General features: G+C 42.2%; 1 protein-coding gene across 3 annotated transcripts; it reads left to right on the top strand.

Moving 5' to 3' along the window:
* The first annotated feature begins 218 nt into the window (after positions 1 to 218).
* On the top strand, positions 219 to 13,282 carry LOC110487848 (transmembrane protein 54-like). Of its 3 annotated transcripts, XM_036971583.1 has the most exons (6): positions 222 to 400; positions 5,636 to 5,832; positions 6,483 to 6,542; positions 9,195 to 9,386; positions 11,823 to 11,969; positions 12,145 to 13,281. In XM_036971583.1, the coding sequence occupies exons 1-6, from the start codon at positions 388 to 390 to the stop codon at positions 12,559 to 12,561; spliced, it is 1,026 nt and encodes a 341-aa protein (XP_036827478.1). In that variant the 5' UTR covers positions 222 to 387; the 3' UTR covers positions 12,562 to 13,281. The 3 variants fall into 3 exon arrangements, with proteins under 3 accessions (XP_036827479.1, XP_036827478.1, XP_036827480.1); XM_036971584.1 differs by lacking the exon at positions 11,823 to 11,969 and having other exon boundaries at positions 219 to 400; positions 12,145 to 13,282; XM_036971585.1 differs by lacking the exon at positions 9,195 to 9,386.
* The last annotated feature ends 1,159 nt before the right edge of the window (positions 13,283 to 14,441 follow it).

The following is a 14,441-nucleotide window of genomic DNA, read 5'->3' as shown; positions in this document are numbered from 1 at the left end:
GCTGTCATCAAGGCAAAGGGTGGCTACTTTGAAGAATCTCAAATATAAAAATATATTTTGATTTGTTTTAACACTTTTTTGGTTACTACATTTCATAGTTTTGATGTTTTCACTATTTTTCCACAATGTAGAAAATAGTAAAAATAAAGAAAAACCCTTGAATAAGTAGGTATTCTAAAACGTTTGACCAGTAGCGTATATATATATATATATATATATGTACTTGTGCGGTCGCTTCGGGGACGGACTGACGGGGAACGTTCACCAGGAGGAGGGAAAGAGAAAACACATAAAATCATCAGATAAAATCTATTAGATTGTCAAAATAACACAACATCTGGACAGATGATGACTTAAACCGGGTGGGGGGGATTCAAATCACCAACAATGGCCAATACAGGTGAATATTGGACTTTAGTTCATAATCCTGTTTATCCTTTGACAATTGACAATGAGTGCTACAGTATTCTGATAGACAGGATACATCAGAAAGTGAGTTCTTCAGTTCAGCCCACTGAGCCATCTTGTTTCTGTTGGAACTGTTTTGACTGAAGGAATGGGCTGCAGTAGGGTTAAAGTCACTGTTAGATTGATCTTTATAAACCCATCTGAGCCTGGTGGCCCAGAAGTTGCATTGGAAACGTGTCCTCTGACACATTGTGGTAAACTGAAAGAGAATAGACATTACACTGTGAACGTTTCGTGGTTACAATTCCCTTAGTCACTGTCACAAATATTACCGAAGGTGTCTCCCCTTCTTGTTCGGGTGGCGCTCGGCGGTCGTCGTCGCCGGTCTACTAGCTGCCACCGATCCTTTGTTCCGTGTTCGTTTGGTTTTGTCTAATTGGTTTCACCTGTTTATGGTTTGGTTGTTAGGGTGGGGTTATTTAATTTATTAATTTTAAATTTATTAATTTATTTATGTCTGAGAGGTGTTAGTGTTTTGGTGGGTTTTCTCGCTATCCTAGTATTTCACATCAGGGTACTATTTTGTTTTATGGTTACTCTTGTGTTGGGTTACTATTTTGTTCCTGTGTAATTTTGGACATTAAAGCGTATTTTTTCCGGAATCCTTTTGCTCTCTGCGCTTGACTCCACACCCATTCACTCAGCGTTACAATTACACTGTGAGTGTTTCGTGGTTACAATTCCCTTAGTCAACACATGTTTTATGACCAACATCTAATATGTCATACTGACTGAAGGGCTTTTTTTAACGACCAGAATAGTACATCAGTTCTAGTCTATGTATCCATCACCTGACAGGTCTGGAGGTCAAGATTTTTACAATTAGAAACCTTGGTCGGTGGACTGTACCAACATATGTGGAGGAATGGGGGGGGAATGTGGATGTTGTGGAACAACTTTGTGGTTGTGTGAAGGGGGTGGACACCCCTATGGTATAGAGAGGTGATGGAGATGCCTAAGGTTAAATGTATAAGCATCTAAACTTCAATAAGTACCCTGTTAAAGAAAGTGGCGAAATGGGTTGGTTAATTTTCAATTAATTTTCATTACAGTTTTTTTTCGATTGCTAAACGACTGGAGTCACATGTGCAAAACTCTAACTACAGTCTGCACTACCAACAGTCACCTGAGCTAAACAGTTCACATCACCTGCAAAACTCATTCCAAGCAACACAACTCTTAACACATGGCTCAAAACACGCTCAGTGCAGCCAAACACTATGCACAACCCTCACTGAGATAACACACACTGTCACTCAGAACACACTGAGAGTAAAAACACTAGCATCAAACACCAATACAGAAAATACAAACTTTTCATCTTTACAGTTTGAACAATTTCAGTGACTTAATACAAAGTAATATTTTCTTCAAAGAAAAGAGTGACATTCTTTCACATGATTTATGAAAATTTTTAGAACATAACAATTCTTTAAGGTAAATAAAAATGAGCAGTTTGCTTCAATAGTCTGTAGTAATTTACGGAAATACAGTAATGAGAAAAAAAAGGTAGAAACTAAAAGTACATACTGTAATTCGAACAAATAATTGAGGGGCTAATCCTGCCTCTCTCTAGCATCAGGCCACAGGTTTTCTTCAACATCACATCTAATGTTTTCTCTTGCCATGCACCTGGGGAAGAACCTTCTGGAGTGCCTTAACCATCCCTGGCAGTCCTCTGGACTCGTGTCCTCACATCCTGCACGCATGGCTTCCAAAAGAAACATTTGGTCATGTGGGTGGTGACCAAACACTTTCCACCTCCAGGCAGAGAAAAACTCCTCTATTGGGTTGAGGAAGGGTGAATATGCAGGCAGGTACAAAACCATAAATCTGTTATGTGCTGCAAACCAATCTGTGACAGCTGCAGAGTGGTGAAAAGCAACGTTATCGCAAACTATGACAAAAACTTGGGGGTTTCTTACTGGCTCCCCCTGTTCTGCTGGCACTAGCTGAGCATAGAGCTGTTCTAGGAAAGCTATAAGCCTTTCTGTGTTGTATGGGCCAATGAGTGGTGTGTTGAGAAGCAAACCATCATTGGCCATTGCAGCACACATGGTGATATTCCCCCCCCTTTTGCCTGGAACCTCCACTGTGGCCCTTTGACCTATAACATTCCTTCCTCTGCGTCGTGTTTTGGCAAGGTTAAATCCAGCTTCATGGATAAATACAAATGAATGTGGTCTTTCCAGTGCTTCCACCTCCATTACTCTCTGGAAAACAGTAAGTGCACAGTTTTACTGTAGAAATGCTAGTGTTTTTTTTACTTTAAATATTTTGTATATCTGTGTACGTAACCTCAGACGTCTTACCTGGACATATTGGTATCTTTGCTCTTTTACCCGTTCACTGTTTCTCTCGAACAGTACAGTGTATAACTGTTTCATTGTAACTTGGTGTTTCTTTAGGACTCAAGCAATAGTTGTTGTGTTGACAGAATTAACATTTTCAAATATATCATTATCAGCCAGCACTCTATCTCCCGCAGTTTTATTGCATTGTTGACAACAACCATGTCAACAATAGCATTTTCCTGCGCATCTGAAAATATTTTTCCTCTTCCCCCTGTTGGGGGCAGCCTTTGGGTCCTGTTGTAAAAATATATTTTACAGTCAAACTTACTGTAATATATATCTGTGTAAATATTCTATAATTGCAATACAAAATGGATTCCTGTAATGTTTTCATTTACTGTAAGGATGTAACTCTCACCTGTTTGCATGATGGAAAATTCGCATTACAGATGCCACTGTGGATCTTTGCAGATTGGGTTGCACCCTCAACCCTGCCTCTCTCAATGAGAGACCATGGTTCACGACATGGTCTATAAGTGTAGCCCTTATTTCATCTGAAATAACAGCTCTTTGTCTTCTTTGTCTTCCTCCACGCATCCGCCCTCTCCCTGCCACCCTTCTCCCTCCACGAACCCATCTTCCTTGTTCCATTTCCAAAATGAGTCTTTCTGAGCTCTACCAATATATACTGTAATATGTGTGTGTCTTCACTAACAAGTCTAAAACAAGACACCTGCTTAGCCTTTCAGCTGAAATTGCAATCAGCAGTGTTTGAAAGGCACAAGGCTGAAATCTATTCCGTTTTGAATGTGTGGTTCACAGTTTTGACAGCAGTGTGTTAGCATTTGAACAAAGTGCTGTAAATCCACAGTGTTGTGCAGGTTGTGGTTAAAGTCATGGGATAAGTGTGTAGAGTTTTGAAAACTGTGTTCAAGCAATGAAAAACGAACTAGAGTTTGGTCCACATGAACTGCTGCTGTGCAGACTGTAGTTAGAGTTTTGCACATGTGACTCCAGTTGTGTCCACTGTCGTTTAGCAATCGAAAAAAACTGTAAAAAAATTATAGACAGTGAAAACTGAGTAGAAAATGTCTAAGACTCACTGTACCTGTAATAATGCATAAAATAAAGCAAAGTACATATCTTAAATACAACATTGAGCTGTCACTAAGCTTACATTATGATTACTAAGCTTACATTTTGATCGCTATGCTTACATTATGATTACTAAGCTTACATTTTGATCGCTATGCTTACATTATGATTACTAAGCTTACATTTTGATCACTAAGCTTACATTATGATTACTAAGCTTACATTTTGATCGCTATGCTTACATTATGATGCATCAGTTTCACAGTGTTGAGGGTGGCAGGGTAGCCTAGTGGTTAGAGTGTTGGACTAGTAACCAGAAGGTTGCAAGTTCAAACCCCTGAGCTGACAAGGTACAAATCTGTTGTTCTGCCCCTGAACAGGCAAATAAGAATTTGTTCTTAACTGACTTGCCTAGTTAAATAAAGGTAAAAAAGATCAGTGTTGAGCCTATCATTATACTTTGTCTGATTTTAGATGTCTGTTATACCACACTGTCTAGATGTTGTCTGATTTAGATGTCTGTTATACCACACTGTCTGGATGTTGTCTGATTTTAGATGTCTATTATACCACACTGTCTGGATGGTGTCTGATTTTAGATGGCATGTCTCTGTTATACCACAATGTTTACCCAACATCATACATGAACTGGGTTCAAATAATATTTTACATCTTTCAAATAATTTAAGTGTTTGCTTTAGAATGGAAAGGCCTGTCGGCTAAGTTTGCACTTTTGGGACTGTTCTATTAGTCCATTGCAAATGGCAAGCTCAATCAAGCACATCTAAACGTCAATAAGTACCCTGTTAAAGAAAGTGGGGAAATGGGTGGGTTAATTTTCAATTAAACTTCTGAAATGTTTTCATTGCAAATGGCAAGCTCATTCAAGCACATCTAAACGTCAATAAGTACCCTGTTAAAGAAAGAGGTGAATTAAGTTTGGGACTGTTCTATTAGTCCATTGCAAATGGCAAGCTCATTCAAGCACATCTTAAATATTTGAAATGATTTAAATAGCATTTGAACCTAGGTCAGCTTTTCATACATGTGAAGCTCCTTGATGCTCCTTAATGTACTGTAGAGAGGCTCTGTTTGGATAGAACCAGAGACAGTACTAGACCTTAGAGATGTGTGTGTGTGTTCAGCAGGTAATCATTAATGCCTGTGACATCTCCAGTGTGGTTTTAACCCTGGGACTGTGTGGAGCAGATCAATAGTAAATGGACCCTGAACATGGACTTGATGATACTGTCTCCTCACTTCTCTCTCTTCCTCCTTATGATGTTTACATTCTCTCCTGTATGTATGTCCTCTCTCGCTCTCTCTCTCTTTCTCTCTCTTGCGCTCTCTCTCTCTCACTCTCTCTTTCTCTTGCTCTCTCTGTTTCTCTCTCTGTCTCTGTCTCTCTCTGTTTCTCTCTCTGTCTCTCTCTCTCTCTCTCTCTCTCTGTCTCTCTCTCGCTCTCTCTCTCTTTCTCTCTCTTGCGCTCTCTCTCTCTCACTCTCTCTTTCTCTTGCTCTCTCTGTTTCTTTCTCTGTCTCTGTCTCTCTCTCTCTCTCTCTCTCTCTGTCTCTCTCTCGCTCTCTGTCTCTCTCTCTCTCTCTCTCTCTCTCTCTCTCTCTCTCTCTCTCTCGCTCTCTCTCTTGCGCTCTCTCTTTCTCTTGCTCTCTCTGTTTCTCTCTCTGTCTCTGTCTCTATGTGTCTCTCTCTCTCTGTCTCTCAATCTCTCTTTCTCTTTCTTTCTCTCTCATCTCTGCCTCCCCCCTCCCTCACTATAGGTAGGTGCTGCGCCAGTCTGGAGCAGCCCAAGGCCCTGATGAAGATTGGCCTGAGTATGGTGCTTGTAGGACACGTCAACTTCCTACTGGGGGCGCTAGTCCACGGGGCTGTGCTGCGACACATCAACCTGAACACACGAGCCCACACCATGGCGTACTCCATATCTAATATAATGGCACTCACTACTGGACTAGTGGTGAGACTGATATCTAATGTGGTACTACTAGACTAGTGGTGAGACTGATATCTAATGTAGTACTACTAGACTAGTGGTGAGACTGATATCTAATGTAGAACTACTAGACTAGTGGTGAGACTTATATCTAATGTGGTACTACTAGACTAGTGGTGAGACTGATATCTAATGTAGTACTACTAGACTAGTGGTGAGACTGATATCTAATGTGGTACTACTAGACTAGTGGTGAGACTGATATCTAATGTGGTACTACTAGACTAGTGGTGAGACTGATATCTAATGTAGAACTACTAGACTAGTGGTGAGACTTATATCTAATGTGGTACTACTAGACTAGTGGTGAGACTGATATCTAATGTAGAACTACTAGACTAGTGGTGAGACTGATATCTAATGTGGTACTACTAGACTAGTGGTGGGACTGATATCTAATGTAGTGGAGTAGTTATCACAGTCTCTCCATCACAATAAACTTACATTGGGTGATTTTCTGTGTGTGTTGTCTCATCCAGCTGAAATATGTCCCTGTAGGGTGTTGTAGTAATCCTGGCCATCACCCTGTCTAATAACTATCTCTGTAATATATCCCTGTAGGAATGCTGACCATCATCCTGTCTAATAACTATCTCTGTAATATATCCCTGTAGGGTGTTGTTGTAGGAATGCTGGCCATCCTCCTGTCTAAAAACAAGAAGAGCAGAGTGCTGGTGAGTTACTGATGTTTCCTTATGTGTCCTTCTACTCACTGTCCGGTGATGTTACTGATGTTTACTCAATATAATACAGTTGAAGTCGGAAGTTTATATACACTTTAGCCAACTACATTTAATCTCAGTTTTTCAAAAATCCTGACATTTATAATCCTAGTAAAATGTCCCTGTTTTAGGTCAGTTAGGATCACCACTTCATTTTAAGAATGTGAAATGTCAGAATAATAGTAGAGAGAATGATTTATTTCAGCTTTTATTTATTTCATCACATTACCAGTGGGTCGGAAGTTTACATACACTCAATTAGTATTTGGTAGCATTGCCTTTAAATTGTTTAACTTGGGTCAAACTGTTTTGGGTAGCCTTCCACAAGCTTCCAACAATAAGTTTGGTGATTTTTGGCCCATTTCTCCTGACAGAGCGGGTGTAACTAAGTCAGGTTTGTAGGCCTCCTTTTTCAGTTCTGCCCACAGATTTTCTATAGGATTGAGGTCAGGGATTTGTGATGGCCACTCCAATACCTTGGCTTTGTTGTCCTTAAGCCATTTTGCAACAACTTTGGAAGTATGCTTGGGGTCATTGTCCATTTGGAAGATCCATTTGCAACCAAGCTTTAACTTCCTGACTGATGTCTTGAGATGTTGCTTCAATATATCCACGTAATTTTCCCGCCTCATGATGCCATCTATTTTGTGAAGTGCACCAGTCCCTCCTGCAGCAAAGCACCACCACAACATGATGCTGCCACCCCTGTGTTTCACGGTTGGGATGGTGTTCTTTGGCTTGCAAGCCTCCCCCTTTTCCCTCCAAACATAACGATGGTCATTATGGCCAAACAGTTATTTTTTTTGTTTCATCAGACCAGAGGACATTTGTCCAAAAAGTATGACATTTGTCCCCATGTGCAGTTGCAAACCGTAGTCTGGCTTTTTTTTATGGCGGTTTTGGAGCAGTGGCTTCTTCCTTGTTCATTGCTGAGCGGCCTTTCAGGTTATGTCGATACAGGACTCGTTTCACTGTGGATATAGATATTTTTGTACCTGTTTCCTCCAGCATCTTCACAAGGTCCTTTGCTGTTGTTCTGGGATTGATTTTCACTTTTCGCACCAAAGTACGTTCATCTCTAGGAGACAGAACGCGTCTCCTTCCTGAGCGGTATGATGCGTGTTTAAACTTGTGTACTATTGTTTGTACAGAACCTGGTACCTTCAGGCGTTTCAAAATTGCTCCCAAGGATGAAACAGACTTCTGGAGGTCTACAATTTTTTTTTAGGTCTTGGCTAATTTCTTTTGATTGTACCATGATGTCAAGCAATGAGGCACTGAGTTTGAAGGTAGGCCTTGAAAGGCATCCACAGGTACACCTCCAATTGACTCAAATAATGTAAATTAGCCTATCAGAAGCTTCTAAAGCCATAACATAATTTTCAGAAATTTTCCAAACTGTTTAAAGGCACAGTCAACTTAGTGTATGTCAACTTCTGACCCACTGCAATTGTGATACAGTATATTATAAGTGAAATAATCTTGTCTGTAAACAATTGTTGGAAAGTTTTCTTGTGTCATGCACACATCCCTCTGGGAGAATCCCTGTTTCCTCTCTGTGCAGATGAAAGAGTACTGACTGTTTTTGTGCCACTGGAGCTCAATTCTCTCTCTCTCTCTCTCTCTCTCTCTCTCTCTCTCTGTCTCTCTCTCACACACACTCTCTCTCACACACACTCTATCTCTCTGTCTCTCTCTCCCTGTCTCTCTCTCTCACTCTCTCACACACACACTCTGTCTCTCTCTCTCTCACTCTCTCTCACACACACACACACTCTGTCTCTCTCTCTCTCACACACACACTCTGTCTCTCTCTCTCTCACACACACACACTCTGTCTCAATTCAATTCAATTCAAGGGCTTTATTGGCATGGGAAACATGTGTTAACATTGCCAAAGCAAGTGAGGTAGATAATATATAAAGTGAATATATAAAGTGAAATAAACAATAAAAATTATCAGTAAACACTACACATACAGAAGTTTCAAAACAATAAAGACATTACAAATGTCATATTATATATATATACAGTGTTTTAACAATGTACAAATGGTTAAAGTACACAAGATAAAATAAATAAGCATAGATATGGGTTATATTTACAATGGTGTTTGTTCTTCACTGGTTGTCCTTTTCTCGTGGCAACAGGTCACAAATCTTGCTGCTGTGATGGCACACTGTGGAATTTCACCCAGTAGATATGGGAGTTTATCAAAATTGGATTTGTCTCTCTGTCTCTCTGTCTCTCTCTCACACACACACTCTGTCTCTCTCTCACTCTCCATGTCTCTCTCTCTCTCTCTCACACTCACACACACACACTCTGTCTCTCTCTCTCTCTCTCTCTCTCTCTCTCTCTCTCTCTCTCTCTCACACACACACACACTATGTCTCTCTCTCACTCTCTATGTCTCTCTCTCTCTCACTCTCTCTCTCACACACACACTCTGTCTCTCTCTCACTCTCTATGTCTCTCTCTCTCTCTCTTTCTCTCTCTCTCTGTCTCTCTCTCTCTCTTTCTCTCTCTCTCTCCCTCTCTCTGTCTCTGTCTCTCTCTCTCGCTCTTTCACACTCTCTCTCTCTCTCTCTCTCTCTCTCTCAGACATGGTCGTTGTTCGTGGTCAGCCTGTTTGGTAGTCTCCTGGCCACAGGGTCTGCGATTGGCCTCACCGTTTCTGTGGTGAGGGTCACAGTTAATGGTAGGCGGAGCCTCCTGACTCACTGCCGGTTCCCCAACGCTATTGGCTACGCCAGCATCACTAACGAGTGCCCTTTCGACCACACACGCGTTTATGTAAGTCACATATGGAGTCAGTGTGTCATGTTGTCTTGTCAGTGGGTCATGTGGAGGGGTGGTCTGGTCAGTGGGTCATGTGGAGGAGTGGTCTGGTCAGGGGGTCATGTGTTCTGGTCACTGGGTCTTGTGGAGGGGTGGTCTGGTCAGTGGGTCATGTGGTCTGGTCACTGGGTCATGTGGAGGGGTGGTCAAGAGGTCAGTCACATACACATGGTTAGCAGATGTTAATGTGAGTGTAGCGAAATGCATGTGCTTCTAGTTTCGACCATGCATTAATATCTAACAAGTAATCTTAACAATTTCACAACAACTTCCTTATACACACAAGTGTAAAGGAATGAATAAGAATATGTATATTAAAATATATGGATGATCGATGGCCGAAAGGCATAGGCAGGATGCAGTAGATGGTATCGAGTACAGTATATACATATGAGATGAGAAATGTAGGGTATGTAAACATTATATTAAGTGGCATTGTTTAAAGTGGCTAGTGATGCATTTATTACATACATTTTTCCATTATTAAAGTGGCTGGAGTTGAGTCAGTGTGTTGGCAGCAGCCACTCAATGTTAGTGATGGCTGTTTATCAGTCTGATGGCCTTGAGATAGAAGCTGTTTTTCAATCTCTCGGTCCCAGCTTTGACGCACCTGTACTGACCTCGCCTTCTGGATGATAGCGGGGTGAACAGGCAGTGTTGTTGTCCTTGATGATCTTTATGGCCTTCCTGTGACATCGGGTGGTGTAGGTGTCCTGGAGGGCAGGTAGTTTGCCCCCGGTGATGCGTTGTGCAGACCTCACTACCCTCTGGAGAGCCTTACGGTTGTGGGCTGAGCAGTTGCCGTACCAGGCGGTGATACAGCCCGACAGGATGCTCTCGATTGTGCATCTGTAAAAGTTTGTGAGTGTTTTTGGTGACAAGACGAATTTCTTTAGCCTATAGTCAGAGATACAGTCCTCGAGGGTTATACTATATAACGTATAGTCAGAGATACACCAGTCTTGGAGGGTTACACTATAATGTATAGTCAGAGATACACCAGTCCTCGAGGGTTACACTATATAATGGTTATATCGTTCTTGACATTTAAATATACTGATTTAGACCTGAGAAATCAGGTAGACTATCTACCTTTAAACTAGCAGGACTGTACTAGTTTGCTATATAATGGGACCTTTAAACTAGCAGGACTGTGCTAGTTTGCTATATAATGGGACCTTTAAACTAGCAGGACTGTGCTAGTTTGCTATATAATGGGACCTTTAAACTAGCAGGACTGTGCTAGTTTGCTATATAATGGGACCTTTAAACTAGCAGGACTGTGCTAGTTTGCTATATAATGGGACCTTTAAACTAGCAGGACTGTGCTAGTTTGCTATATAATGGGACCTTTAATCTAGCAGGACTGTGCTAGTTTGCTATATAATGGGACCTTTAAACTAGCAGGACTGTGCTAGTTTGCTATATAATGGGACCTTTAAACTAGCAGGACTGTGCTAGTTTGCTATATAATGGGACCTTTAAACTAGCAGGACTGTGCTAGTTTGCTATATAATGGGACCTTTAATCTAGCAGGACTGTGCTAGTTTGCTATATAATGGGACCTTTAAACTAGCAGGACTGTGCTAGTTTGCTATATAATGGGACCTTTAAACTAGCAGGACTGTGCTAGTTTGCTATATAATGGGACCTTTAAACTAGCAGGACTGTGCTATTTTGCTATATAATGGGACCTTTAAACTAGCAGGACTGTGCTAGTTTGCTATATAATGGGACCTTTGGACCTGTAGTCCTTGAGAGATGCGATATGTAACGGTTATCGTTCTTGATGTTTAAATAGACTGATTTAAACCTGCTGGGTAACTGTCTCTCTAGCTAATCCAGCCAATGACATCATGGGACGGTTTTGAAACATGGACACAGATTAATCCCCGTCCTGGAGTATAAAGAGTGTAGATGACGATTCGCTCGGTTTAATCTGTGTCTGGGAAACCGCCCCATGGTGTTAAGGAAAAATGAATTTATAACTGTCTCTGTTTGTAGCGTACACATTCCGTGCCCACATTCCGTGCCCACTTTCCTCCAATTTCTCTGTCCCTCTCCAGGTTACTATTGTTAAACTTGTGAGTGGCTCTGTACATGACTTTTAAAGTCCATCTGGTGTTTGCTGTACACACACACGCACGCATGCATGCATACACACACACGCTCGCACACACACACACACACACACACACACACACACACACACACACAGAGAGAGAGAGAGAGAGAGAGAGAGAGAGAGAGAGACAGATGCGCACACACACAGAGAGAGAGAGAGAGAGAGAGAGAGAGAGATGCATACACAGAGAGAGAGAGAGAGAGAGAGAGACAGATACACACAGAGAGAGAGAGAGATTTACTGACCTGTCTCTCTCCGCTTTCCAGAGCATGACACTGATCCTGTGGGTTCCTCTGATCGTGATCTGTATTGTCCAGCTGGTCTTGTCAGTGCGGTGTTTCTCTCTGTGTGTTTCTTTCCTGGGTCTACCCTGCTTCCCTCGCAAGATCAGGCTCAGGGACCACGGTCGAACGGTGAGGTTTGGCACTTCTCAGACACCGTACTGGCTCCTTCTGAACTGTGCCCCAAAACACATATTACTGCTCAAATCGTTCATTAAAAAAATCTCTACATGTATTAATTTCAGCCTCCCACCCAGTGTTGGGTGCTTTGTGTTTTAAACTATCTGCGTGTTTTTGTGTGTTTCAGATAAATACAGTAGCACCCGCAGAGCCGCCCTCTCTCACTAGCTCAGTACCCGGTCATCCCCTTCATCTACACCTTCTTCAGTCGGACCCGTCTCATCTCAAGTCCCAGCGGCAGCCTCTTCCTCCTCCTCCTCCTCTTCATCACTCGAACCCGTCTCATCTCAAGTCCCAGCGGCAGCCTCTTCCTCCTCCTCCTCCTCTTCATCAATCGGACCTGTCTCATCTCAAGTCCCAGCGGCAGCCTCTTCCTCTTCCTCATCATCTTCATCACTCGAACCCGTCTCATCTCAAGTCCCAGCGGCAGCCTCTTCGTCCTCAGCATCAGACTCAGAGAGGAAGTTCAGACAGGTGGTCTGACGGGGGGCAGCTGGTTCCCCCAGAGGAACATAAGCTGCTGGAACAAGGTTTCTGGATATAATGATGATGACGATGAACACCCAGATACGGCTCCATACCCCGTCTATATAATCCCTAATCCAGATACTGCTCTATACCCAGTCTATATAATCCCTAACCCAGATACGGCTCCATACCCCGTCTATATAATCCCTAACCCAGATACGGCTCCATACCCCGTCTATATAATCCCTAACCCAGATACGGCTCCATACCCCATCTATATAATCCATACCCCATCTATATAATCCATACCCCATCTATATAATCCCTAATCCAGATACGGCTCCATACCCCATCTATATAATCCCTAACCCAGATACGGCTCTATACCCCGTCTATATAATCCCTAACCCAGATACTGCTCCATACCCCATCTATATAATCCCTAACCCAGATACGGCTCCATACCCCGTCTATATAATCCCTAACCCAGATATCAAATCAAATCAAATCAAATTTTATTTGTCACATACACATGGTTAGCAGATGTTAATGCGAGTGTAGCAAAATGCTTGTGTTTCTAGTTCCGACAATGCAGTAATGCAGTAATGCTCCATACCCCGTCTATATAATCCCTAACCCAGATATGGCTCTATACCCAATCTATACAATCCCTAACCCAGACACAGCTGAGGAATTCAACTACAAAATACTAGTCTTCTCCCATTTTTCAAACCATTGGCCCAACCCACAAGGTGTATAAACAACAATAAATAAGAATAAAACAAGATAGATACAAAACAAAAACATGAAGAACATAATGTGGCCTGCGAAAGTATTCACCCCCATTGGTATTTTTCCTATTTTGTTGCCTTACAACCTGGAATTAAAATCTATTTTGGGAGGGTATGTATCATTTGATTTACACAACATGCCTACCACTTTGAAGATGCAAAATATTTGAACGGAAAACTTGAGTGTGCGTCTCCCCCAAAGTCAATACTTTCTACGTCTCTATTTTCTACGTCTCTATAAGATTGGCAGATCTAGTCACTGGGATTTTGCCCATTTTTCAAGGTACAACTGCTTCAGCTCCTTCAATTTGGATGAGTTCCGCTAGTGTACAGCAATCTCATACCACAGATTCTCAATTGGATTGAGGTCTGGGCTTTGACTAGGCCATTCCAATACATTTAAATGTTTCCCATTAAACCACTCGAGTGTTGCTTTAGCAGTATGCTTAGGGTCATTGTCCTGCTGGAAGGTGAACCTCCGTCCCAGTCACAACTCTCTTGAAGACTGAAACAGGTTTCCCTCAAGAATTTCCCTTTATTTAGCATCATCCATAATTCCCTCCATTCTGATCAGTTTCCCAGTCCCTGGGATGGGGTTCTCACGGTGATGAGAGGTGTTGGGTTTGCGCCAGACATAGCGTTTTTCCTTTATGACCAAAATGCTCAATTTTAGTCTCATCTGACCAGAGTACCTTCTTCCATATGTTTGGGGATGTCAAGTTCATTATAGCGATGAGACCAAGGCGCAGCGTGATGTGAATACATCTTCTATTTTAATGAAACGAAGAACACTTCAACAAACTTACAAAAACGAACGTGAAGCTATATAGAATAAGTGCAACTAATACATAGACAATCACCCACAAATTACCCAAGTCTGATGGCCTTGAGATAGAAGCTGTTTTTTAGTCTCTCGGTCCCAGCTTTGATAAACCTGTACTGACCTCGCCTTCTGGATGATAGCGGGGTGAACAGGCAGTGGCTCGGGTGGTTGTTGTCCTTGATGATCTTTCTGGCCTTCCTGTGACTTCGGGTGGTGTAGGTGTCCTGGAGGGCAGGTAGTTTGCCCCCGGTGATGCGTTGTGCAGACCTCACTACCCTCTGGAGAGCCTTACGGTTGTGGGCAGAGCAGTTGCTGTACCGGGCGGTGATACAGCCCGACAGG

The sequence above is a fragment of the Oncorhynchus mykiss genome, chromosome 32 (assembly GCF_013265735.2).
Source record: "Oncorhynchus mykiss isolate Arlee chromosome 32, USDA_OmykA_1.1, whole genome shotgun sequence".
Lineage (NCBI taxonomy): Eukaryota > Metazoa > Chordata > Actinopteri > Salmoniformes > Salmonidae > Oncorhynchus > Oncorhynchus mykiss.
This window is presented reverse-complemented; position numbering and strand designations above follow the sequence as displayed.

Excerpts from the sequence above, each read along its gene's own strand:
- LOC110487848 (XM_036971583.1), top strand. Across the intron at positions 5,833-6,482 it reads CACTCACTACTGGACTAGTG|GGTGTTGTTGTAGGAATGCT; the intron begins GTGAGACTGATA and ends ATATCCCTGTAG. Across the intron at positions 9,387-11,822 it reads TCGACCACACACGCGTTTAT|AGCATGACACTGATCCTGTG; the intron begins GTAAGTCACATA and ends TCCGCTTTCCAG.